Source organism: Fundulus heteroclitus, chromosome 4 (assembly GCF_011125445.2).
Source record: "Fundulus heteroclitus isolate FHET01 chromosome 4, MU-UCD_Fhet_4.1, whole genome shotgun sequence".
In the NCBI taxonomy this organism is placed as follows: Eukaryota; Metazoa; Chordata; class Actinopteri; order Cyprinodontiformes; family Fundulidae; genus Fundulus; species Fundulus heteroclitus.
The window spans coordinates 38,177,424-38,188,625 of record NC_046364.1 but is presented as its reverse complement, the minus strand read 5'-3'; the positions used below and the strand labels follow the sequence as shown (position 1 = coordinate 38,188,625).

At 39.8% G+C, this 11,202-nt stretch overlaps 1 protein-coding gene across 1 annotated transcript; it reads left to right on the top strand.

Moving 5' to 3' along the window:
• The first annotated feature begins 2,654 nt into the window (after positions 1-2,654).
• Positions 2,655-10,746, top strand: ddias (DNA damage-induced apoptosis suppressor). The gene is made up of 5 exons (XM_012868003.3): positions 2,655-3,019; positions 3,153-3,314; positions 5,827-5,935; positions 8,556-8,869; positions 8,998-10,746. The coding sequence occupies exons 1-5, from the start codon at positions 2,898-2,900 to the stop codon at positions 10,463-10,465; spliced, it is 2,175 nt and encodes a 724-aa protein (XP_012723457.2). The 5' UTR covers positions 2,655-2,897; the 3' UTR covers positions 10,466-10,746.
• Positions 10,747-11,202: the final 456 nt, after the last annotated feature.

Below are 11,202 nucleotides of genomic sequence, written 5' to 3'. Positions count from 1 at the left end.
AAGTCTTACTTAATGTTAAACGCACCAATTTTATTCAATCTAGAAATTCATTGTTTAACAAATCCTCTGTCTTACCAACATATTTAGTCCTCCAAGCTATCATTAATACCATCATTGCAACAAAAGATGCTGTTTCTTTGGAACTTCTGGTTTGGTGTGTTGCACTAAGGCAAGAAACATATGGCAATCCAACTATTAGACAAAGAAAACAGGGCAACATTTCAGAAAGATAGATCAACCTACCCTGAGTAGAAAGCAGATACTAGACCTACTCCACTCTGTCATAATCAGGGTTTTCCGTTTCAGAACAGTTGGTATCAACATTTAGTCAGCTTTATTCTGGATCAGGGTACTCCTGAGTTAAGCACGAGAATGTATGAAGCCCTCATCAATGGGACCCAGATAACACGATTCACCAACGGTAGGAGATAAGAAGCCTCAAAGTGCTTATTTCACGCCGGTGGAATTAGACAAGATCAGCACATATCTAGCTAAAAAAGAAGCAATGCTGTTGGTGTGCCCTTCCGCTGATGATGTGAGCTGCATCACATATGCTCTTCATAGTACAAAAATGTCAACGACATTTGCATTAATTGAGTATATTTAGGCCTACCTGCACATTGATGCTGTTGTGTAAAGACTTCCTATTCACATAATCTCCTTCATTTAGTGAAAGAGCAGAGATAGGAACGTGAGTGCCATCAATGCAGCCAATTATGCCTGGAAAACTTAAAATCGATATGAAAAAGGCAATTAGTGCTTAGGTCTCAAAAAATGTGATACTGAATAAATTATTGTTTTTACTGATACGTGCAATTTCTTTTGGGATTCTTTTGTTAGAGGGCTGCACAGTGGCACAGCCACTTGTTGCCTTGCAGCATGAAGGTCCTGGGTTCGAGTCCTACCCTGGGTCTTTCTGCATGGAGTTTGCATGTTCTCCTTGTGCATGCCTGGGTTCCCTCCGGGTACTCCGGCTTCCTCCCACAGTCCAAAAACATGACTGTTAGGTTAATTCTCCTTAGGTCTGAGTGTGTGAGTGAATGGTTGTTTGTCCTGTTTGTCTCTGTGTTGCCCTGCGATGGACTGGCGACCTGTCCAGGGTGTCTCATGGGTCTGTGACTTGGGAACACCAGAAAACTGGACAGTAACTCTTTAAGTACCAGAGTAACAGTCCTGACAGCACGACACATGAAAGATTTTTAGAGTCACCAACGTTGAATATGAAGCTTCCGTGTGCATCAACACAAACAGTGCAGCACAACAAATTTGCTCCGAACTGAGAGTGCGCCCTCACGGTGAATGGGAACAATGTCTGAACTTAGAATATTAGTTAGATAAATGACTGACTTGCGCAAAAAAAAATAAATAAATAACTGTAACAAGCAAAGAGATATTCCTCCTAAAATGATAAAACATCTAATTGTGGTCTGATCACCATTTCCTGATGGAGTAATCCACATAGTACTTGTGCTCCAACCTCAACAGACTCCCCCAGAAAAGGAAACGTAATTTCCGACACCTTCCATGTGCAAAGCCTCAGCTAAAAAGTTGGACAAACCCAGGGTTAGTTTAGATGCTGCTGCCGAGCAGGGTAGGTTGGTTCACAGAGTAAGCTGCAGTGTGATCTTGACTCAGGGCAAGGGCTATCTGGCATTCTGGATATGCCCCAGTTCCACTGCTGCATCTTTCACAGGACCCGGCCCACCTAGACTGGTCTACAACCGAAACATTCATAGTTCCTCGCTTGTGTTCCTAGCACCTTTTCACCTTTCATGAGGTCAACAGAAAGAACTCTATAGTGGGAAGGAAAGAAGCTAATTGGCTAAAGGTAGTGAAAACAATTAAGCTATTATGACTAAATAAATAAATACTTTCAGGTTTTAAAATTTTAACATTAGACATGAAATAATTCAGTCACATTTTTTATTCGGACTGCACTGAATAGCCTGGGATACATATCGGCTTTTCTTCCCTTTAGGAAGAAATTTTATATTCTATTAGGAATAAAAACAAATTTGTAAACAGGAAGTAATTTATTTAACATAAGCTAGAAACTAATCAGAAAGGAAACTTAGAATTAAACGAAAACTGAAGGAGAAGGGGCAAAAATAATGGATTCAAAAAAGCACGGAAAGGAGGTATAGGATTCATAAAAGAGTGGGGGAGATGAGACATATAAGGAAAGACAGAAAAGAAGAATCAATATAAGATTTGGACACACTGGACTCAATGGTTCACTATTTATAATACATAAACATGATACAGTAAATTGTCAGTATTGTGGTCAGAGTGAATCTGCAATACTATATTACAAAATGTAATTTTATTTTGCTGGAGAGAGAGAGAGAAAGATGTATGATAGAATAATTTAGAAAGATTAAAAAAATATAGTTAGTGTAATAAATATACTCCAAAAATAATCACACGTTATTCAAATACTAATCAGGGTTTTTAGTAAAACGAGGTTGATACGATACGGTTATAAATAGCAAACACACAGAATAAAAAAAAAATTGTTTATCACTCCTTACCACTTGGTGGCGGTGACGCACACCTTAGTGCTTTTTCCATCTGCCAATAAAACTCACAAGAAGAAGAATGTGTTTCACAACAACCTGTCATTCCATACAGCGTCCAAAGGGTGGCAGTAATGAGGTCCCCTGGTCTGCGAATCACAACTCGAAGAAGAAATTCCAACCAAAACAGTCCGCGGTGCTCTTCGTTTGAAAACAATTCGCTCTCCAGGTGGAAATAAATTTCTCTGAATTTTTTTCTTTTCTTATTTTTCTTATGTTTTTTTTTGGTTCGCACTTCTATCTAACACCGCTCTGTTAGACCAGCTAAGATGTTAGCTAAACGTTAGCCTGTTCAGATTTTCATTTCTCCGGGCCGAGCTGATGTCTGTTAGACGGGTTCTGGTGGGTTGTACCGTGTTGTCTGTGCAAGATTCCTGCGTGTTTTACCCCTGCTGCGAAGGCTGCTTCTCACGGCTCGATGCCGAGCAGAGAGGCTCCATCAGGTAAAAACACAGGCTATGACATTGATACCTTTCACCTTTTGGGGTGGGAGTAATTCCACCATGGATTTAGTCATTGAACTAAAACTGAGCGTGTTCTGTACTTCGGGCATTAATCGCGCGTCCTTTCTGTCAGGTATAGGTGCTCCAGGTGTGGTTACTGGTGTCTGAAGGATCAGGTGGACTACAGGTACCGTCTGTCACTGTGGGTGGTCCGGGACGCCTCCACGTTCGGCGTAACGGTGTTTGGAAACAGCTTGAACGCCTTTTTTGGTATCCATGCAAGTGGGTTACAGAGGTGAATTTTGTTTATTTATTTTCACATTTTTTTTAAATGGCATTTTTTTTAAGTTCAAAGTCCATTCATATCATCTTTCACTGTGGTGAGATGTTTGGTTTACTCCATTACGTAGATACTAACAACATTTAAATCATGTATCTATTTTATTCTTTTGCACAATCATAAATTATCAAGTACCCATTCATTCAATCTCATGAGTCCCATCCCCTTTCAACTCAAGCTTAAACCTTGTCTGCATAATAATATTAATAATAAGATATTTATTAGCTGTAGTGCAGGGGAGTCCATAGTGCGGCCCTCGACCACAATTCAATACATTTGGCTCTCCAACAAATGCAAATGGGGCTGATGGGGATGAACACTTTTTTCTAACTTTCTTAAAATGTGATTTTCAGTTAGAAATTGATATTTTCTTAAATGCATTGTTTTTTTTCTGTTAGTACAGTTTATATATATGTGGATCCTGCACCTGTTGTCTCTCAGACATCCATCCATTAAACTTGCTAAATACAGTGAGGGTTTCTGAAGAAAATTCCCATTGTTTATATAAACAAAATAGAAAATATTTTGACTCCTAAAGCTAGAAAATTGTAAATCTTCCTTTTATTGAGATGTCAGACTTTTTTCTATTTATTTATTTATTTATTTATTTATTCATTTCATTTATTTTTGGTATTTAAAATAAAAATACAGCATGTTTAATGTATTGCTGAGTTGGTAGAAAGATAAGAGTTAATAAAAAAAAAAATCTTAGGAAAGCAACTTGGAGATTTTGGCTCATGACAGGAAATAAATATAATACCCTAACAGACGCTGCGATCAAGCAGTCTGCTATATTTGCAGTATTGCACACACTTATATTCAGATGACAAAAGTGGTTTGATCTATTGTGTTGCCCAATGTAATCTTCTTTTATATAATTAATTGTCAACATTTTGATTAATTCATATAAACAAGACAGTCAAAGAACCCCATATTACAGAAATAAATTAATTAGCTCATAAGTTACAAATCGGATCAAAACATTTTAATCGTCTTTGACTGTAAGAACGAGTTTGTGTGATCCTCATATCCTGGTTTATGATTGGTACATGTTGCGTTGGTTGGGGAGAGTAAAACATATATGTCCCATCCATCCATCTATTGTCTTCCGCCTATCCGGGGTCGGGTCGCGGGGGCAGCAGCTTCAGTAGGGAGCCCCAGACGTCCCTCTCCCCAGCCACTTGGGCCAGCTCCTCCGGGGGAACCCCAAGGCGTTCCCAGGCCAGCCGGGAGACATAGTCCCTCCAGCGTGTCCTGGGTCTCCCTCTGGGCCTCCTCCCGGTGGGACGTGCCCAGAACACCTCACCAGGGAGGCGTCCAGGAGGCATCCTGACCAGATGCCCGAGCCACCTTAATTGGCTCCTCTCGACATGGAGACATATATGTCATTATATATACATTATGGCCCCATGTATCAATGCAGAGTACAGTTAACAGTATAGAACATGGAGTGGATCATAGTTCAGTATCTCCTTGGTGTAACAAAACCAATATGCTTTTAGAGTGTGAGACTTCCAGTTGAGTTTACTGTCTGTAATGATCTTAAACAATTAGTTTGAATTTACTTTATGAATATTAAATCCATTTATTGCCTGCTGTTTTTATTTTTTCATTGGGGAAAATGTATCAATAAATCCATATTTTCCTAACTTGTGCCGTTTTCAACACAACTTCCAACAACCAATGTGAGTTTCAGCCTCTTGGACCCCGTAATCTGTGTCCTACGGGCTATATACCGCCAGAAGACTCCATCAAACAGGCTGAATATCATTTATCGGCATTTATTTTATATAACAAACAGTTATTGCATCTCAAAGTTACGATATTAATACTCTGCACACTGATAATAGTGATGCATACCATGTTTTTAGTTTTTTAATAAACGGTTGGTTTAGATTTTTCTAACAGGAAAGTGTTTTATCGCAGTAAGCTTGTTGAAAACTTTAGGAACGTCCTCACAGGTTGTCCAAGGCCAACAAACTATTCAGGTGAACGCTGCATCCACCCTCCTCATCAGTTGGTTTAACGAATCAGCAGATCATGAGTTGGTAGAGATCATTTTCCCCGTTGTTTCTGTGAGATAAATCCTGCGTTTTTGTTTCAAAATATGGTTGTATGCAGTTGTTGTGTGCTGTTTAGCAGCGCAGTTGTTAGTAATGTGGGTAAGTGTTCTCTCTATGTATAAGGCGCTGTCTCTGCAATAAGAAGTCAACAACCAAAACTCTGTTGTCTTTTTAAAGTCGTCATTATTTTCATTGCAAAGAGGAGCTTAAAGTGTTATGATAACTGTTGTTTTGAAGTCCATGTTTCTCATGCTGAGCTGAAGGACACTTGGCCATGGTTGAGCAGAGAACAATGAAGACGAGTCAGTTGTTGGCACAAAGTACTCTAGCGCTTGTTATGAGAAACATTTATGCATCTTTGTTCCTACTCTTTAACTGCAGTTATTTAATCTGTAATTCTTTAGGTTAGTGGACAATTGGGAGGAACCCGTAGGGACATCAGCGAGGTCCACGCTGTTGGCGAAAGCAGTTCAAGACTGTTTCCTTGGTAGATACTTCATCTTTGGCATAAAGGTAATGCATTTATGAACGGATGCTTTGTCAATGTCAACTTTATTTATAAAGCACATTTAATATGTATATACATACAAAATCACAAATGCACAGTATGAAATGAGAATAGTTGAAAAGGATAAAGTTCAAATACTAAAAACACTAAAAGAAAAATGATAAAAGAATCAGCTCAGCTTGACTTAAAAGTCGGTGCAAGCAGGTGGGTTTTAAACAAAGACTTAAAAATGCAAAGCGACCGGCCGTTCTAATACTCAAAGGAAGACAGTTCCAGAGTCTCAGCACAACCACAGCAAATGCTCGGACCTCTCTACTTTTCAACCGTGATCTTGGCACAACCAGTCAGTTGATTGCCTGATCTTGTTGAACGAGCTGGAAAATTAAGCTCGGAAAGGTAGAGGGGAGCTAACCCATTCAAACATTCCTAGTAATATTTTAGTTTTTCTTAGAGGTAACATTCACATTTGTTGGATCTATTTCTGTAACCGTGGCTGGTTTTACAAGTTCCTCAGGAACTGGTTAACTGAAACAAACCTGCGCAGTCTGCTAGGATGAACCGCTCATTATGTTTGCTGAAGTAACCTGTAAGGAAATAAATACCCATCCAAATGGTTATAGATAACTACATTTCACTATCAATTGTTATATTTATATTTGTAATGTGATCAGGCAATGAGAAATTATTTTAAGGTTCATAAACCAATTCATCTGATAATCTTATTAAAATAAGTCTGAAGAATGAATCCAAAAAGAATATAAAAAGAGACACAAAGAGGATTCTATATATTTCTTAGGATTAATGTTTAGAATCAATCACAGACATTTACAGCTCAGCTAATGATTAAAAAAAACTTGTAGGAGCTGGTAGTCAATGTACACACAAACATTAAATGTATTATTCAGGAAATCTCTATTTGCGACACTGAAGAAACGCACTCAATGAAGAGTAAAGGCACTACAATAATTGTACTCTACAATTACAGAATAAAGGGGAGATTTCTGTGAACAGCTCAATGTTCAAAATATAAAATAAACCCGTTCAAAGATGTAACACTTTTGAAAGCTCTATCAGTCTCTCAGACGCCGACAGAAATCAGTTTCTGTCGCCTAATTTTGATTCTTGTAAAGATAAAAAGAGATGAAGCCAGTGTCTGGAACCCGGCTGGCTGTTCTGTCATGGCAGTGTTTCGTTATAGCTGCGCTGTGCTCGCTGCACACAAAATTCCACAGGATCAACCCGGCCTCCAGAAAGTCTCACTGATGGATTTCAACGTTTGTTCTAAGTCTGTTCTAACATAGCACAGCTGGCAGGGGACCTAGAGTTTTCCAGGAGGAAGCATCTGGAGCGAGTTATCAGTCAGTCAGAAGCAGGGATGTAACAATACATTTATTCAATGATTAACGATCCAATTACATCGATGCAAAATGAAAATACTGATCTATATTTTCATTTTTAGGATACACCTTTATTTTGAAATTCAGACATGAGACTAGAGTGAACAGGTGATCTGTTAATTGTTTTAAAATTAGAAGAATGCTGTTTTTGATCAATGATACCTGTAGGAGCTTAGAAATAAAATGGTCAAATAGTCTTTATATATATATATATATATATATATATATATATATATATATATATATATATATATATATATATATATATATATATATATATATATATATATATATATATATATTATTTTTGAGTTGTCAATATAAATATATAGTGTTAGATGGGCAGATTATACTGCATCATATCGATTGGAAAATATAACAAACTTTGTGTAATCGGTAAATACTGGATCGTCATCCAAACAAATCAATATAAAGTTATATTGTGACAAAACCAATGATTTACACCTCTAGTCAGAAGTGAACTTGGGGTATTTGATTTGATTTTTATTTTATTTATATAATGCCAATTCACAACATGTCATCTCAAGGCACTTTACAGTCAATTCAATAAAATCATAAGAGCTGTGTCACAATATACAGCCTTTTTTTTTAATTATTAAAGACACTTAAGTTCTTTAGACTCAGAGGGACAACAAATTTAAACAATCTGTCACTGGGGTAAAAAAAAAAAACGTGATTGAGGCTGTTTCTTAATTTAAATGTGTAACGATTCCATTGAATAAAAGACAGGCTCGCATTTAAGGTTTTACACATCATTACAAAAGTTTGATTTAAAATTAGGGCTAAATATGGAGGATTTGAATGCCCTTCGAATTTCTAGAATAGATAAAATAAGATTATTTACAAAACACATTTAGACTCTCTAGACAAAACTTGAATTTTGGTTTTATCAGTGCTGCATGTTGTTGCTTTGAGGCCTTATAATCATCAATAAAATAAAGAAGTTTTCAATTTTCCTGTACTTACAAATCAAATAAACAACTATTAGAATCTGATCAAGTTTTGTATATCAGTTATATTCCCTTTTTTAAAAAAATATTTAGCCGTGATTCAAAAGCACATGACTTTAAGTGTCTTTCTGTGTTGGACTTTTACTTGATCAATAAGATGGGAATGAAAAGTGAAACGGTGTCCTCTTGGCTGGACTTCAGATGAAGCAGTCTTAGCATCACTGGATCTCTGCTCTTGTGTCCGTCTGTGTGCCCAGGTGAGCGGAACAGAAAGAGAACCTTGGCTTGAGCATCCTGATGGAAATGAGTCCGGCAGGAGAGAGAGAGCCCAGTTTGTTGCTACCCAGATGATTCTTCCCACAGCCTCCGGCCCGACTGGCTGCACGGTGCTCAGTTATTTTCAGCGCCTTCTTCAGAAAGCCTCAGAGCACGTAGCGGAGTCTGTTGATTGCAGCAAAGCCTTTAGACCTCTCACAGCCCCCCTGCTGCTGATCGCTGGTCCCTCTCCGAAAAGCAGCGCCAGAGACGTCTCTCCCTATCCTTCTGGTCTTCTTTCCCATTCGCTGCTCGGGTAAGGACATGCGGAAAGCATGTTGTTTTTTTCTTAGAGGCCCTTTTATTTAAAAAAAAAATTATGCAAAATTTTGCCCTAAAAAGCAAAAGGTGATGTCTAAACAGTTGCTTTTATTTCCATCCCAGATTGCCACTCCAAGACCACACATTCGCTTCCACCTCTCCATGGCAGCAGTCGCTTGGACTTGAGACGTCCTCAGCAGTGCAGGAGGAAGGATGCAGTCAGGATGGCGGAGACGAGAACCGCAGACTGACAGGAAGCAACACAACACCACACCCTGTGCAGAGAGTTTACCCGGAGGACCATCCAGGCACCGTCCAGTTAGAGTGCAGTTTTCACTGTAGTCCATCTCCTGCTGGGTATTCACGCTCTTCTTGTAAATATGACGTTGGGAGCAGCTTCAGTGCGGACACTCGCTTCAGCCAATCCCGGCAGAGGTATAAGAGCTACAGCCTCGCTCCAGAGGAGCTTCCCACCACACAACAAAGCAAGTCGTTTTTATCAAGCTCGGTTGCCTGGGATGAATTTCCCTTCTCCGAGAGTCTTGCCGAATTTCTGTGCGAGCAAAACAGAGCTTTCGATTTGCAGGATCAAAAACAAGCGTCAAGCACCTTTGTGGAAACCGCAAACCTGCCTGCTGAACAAGCTTCCGCTTGTCAGATAGTCTCCATAGATAAGCTGAAAGATGTCACTAATTTGCTCCCTCCAGGCGGAGACGGGGAAAACGTTTTATCTGTTCAAGGCGGTAAAAGCTGGACCGAACGCCTGAACAAGTCTGAAGGCGCAGGGATTCCACAGCATGAAGAAGTTTTATTGTTTTCTGAGGAACAAGACGGGCACAACGAAATGGACGGTTACAACTGCTCGGCTGACTTATTCGGTGACTCACTCACGATGGGGATGCACACGGAAACGGATGCAACTCTTGCACAAACTGTGAGCTCACCTTCGAATGCTTGTCTCCAGCGCGCTGACCTGAACGATCAGAATCTAAGGAACGCACACAAGAGTGTGTCACATTCGACGCCGAAACTAAAAAGCAATTTGTGGATGAAAAGAGATAGTTTATGTCTACAAGATGTTGACTTTGTTCCCCCTTCTCAGTTGTCGCCCACAGCCGCACCCTGCAGAAATTTAAAGTGCTCAAAAGAAAATTTAATGCGGAGCATGAGATCCGGCACGTGCGAGAACCAAGTCACTCCCAGAAGGAGATTGAGGAAACCCGAGAAAATGAAAGACAGACTTCCAGTTGGAGAGCGCGTAATGGTGCCAGGGGGAGCGTTGATGTATGCGTCACCAAGAAGGACTTGTCAGAAACAGGAATCTGAAGCCAGTCATGTGACAGTTTGTGATTATGAGGGTGGTGAGGGAGTAATTGCTCCTACTCCCACTCGCAAAATGCAGCCGGGCGTCGCACTCAGAAAAGGACGGCGGTCGGTAAACTGGAGTTGTATCAGGAAAGGGTCTGGGGGTGACGGGGGTTTTAGCCGGGATCAGACTCAGGCAGAATTTGACAGATCTGAGGATCAGCTCTCTGAGGATGGAAACCAAACACGCGACTGGTCAAGGGATCTGTTTTCAGACTCCCTCTGATTGCATAACACCTGGAAAAAATACGCGTTATAGATTTTAGACGGTTCCCGGCTGCCTTTACCTGTTTTTTTTGCACTCTTAATCTAAATGTTTTTGTTTCCCTTCGACAGGCTCAGGGCATACACTGATGATCAGCTCTCATAAAAAAAAAAAAAATAAGGGGGAAAAAAATGTCACACTCTGCTTGTAAATGGAAATAATTTAACAGAATCTTGTTGATGAATTACGTTTTAGCATTATTTCCTCACAAGTCCTCCATAAAGCTATATCTAAAAGTCAAATATGTTGTTGTATGTTTTTTGTGTGCTTTTTATCACTTAATCTTCATAATCAGTTTCATAAATGTTAATTTAAACCTTAATAATTACTGCTGAGAGGGAGGAAATGGCAGTCGAGCTGATGGTTCAAATATGGAACAAAGGTCCTCAGTTACTGAGGACCTTTGTTCCATATTTGACCCATCAGCTGAGGCCGAGTTAGAAAACAAACGGGCATGTTGGACATCTGTCCATCACAGGGCCACGGCCAGTTAAGCACACTGTCACTAATGAGCTCTTTCCAGTCTGAAATGGATCATGCTTCTCCTTGGCAGCAGTGAGACGCGGGGAGCCGACCTGCTGTTCGTAGTTCCTCTGTGTCTGTGTGTGTACGTGTGCGGGGTCAGCTATGCAGGGACGAGAGTGGACAATGTCATGCCAAAGGGCTAAGATTAGCTGTCACGATGGCGATGTTCTGGA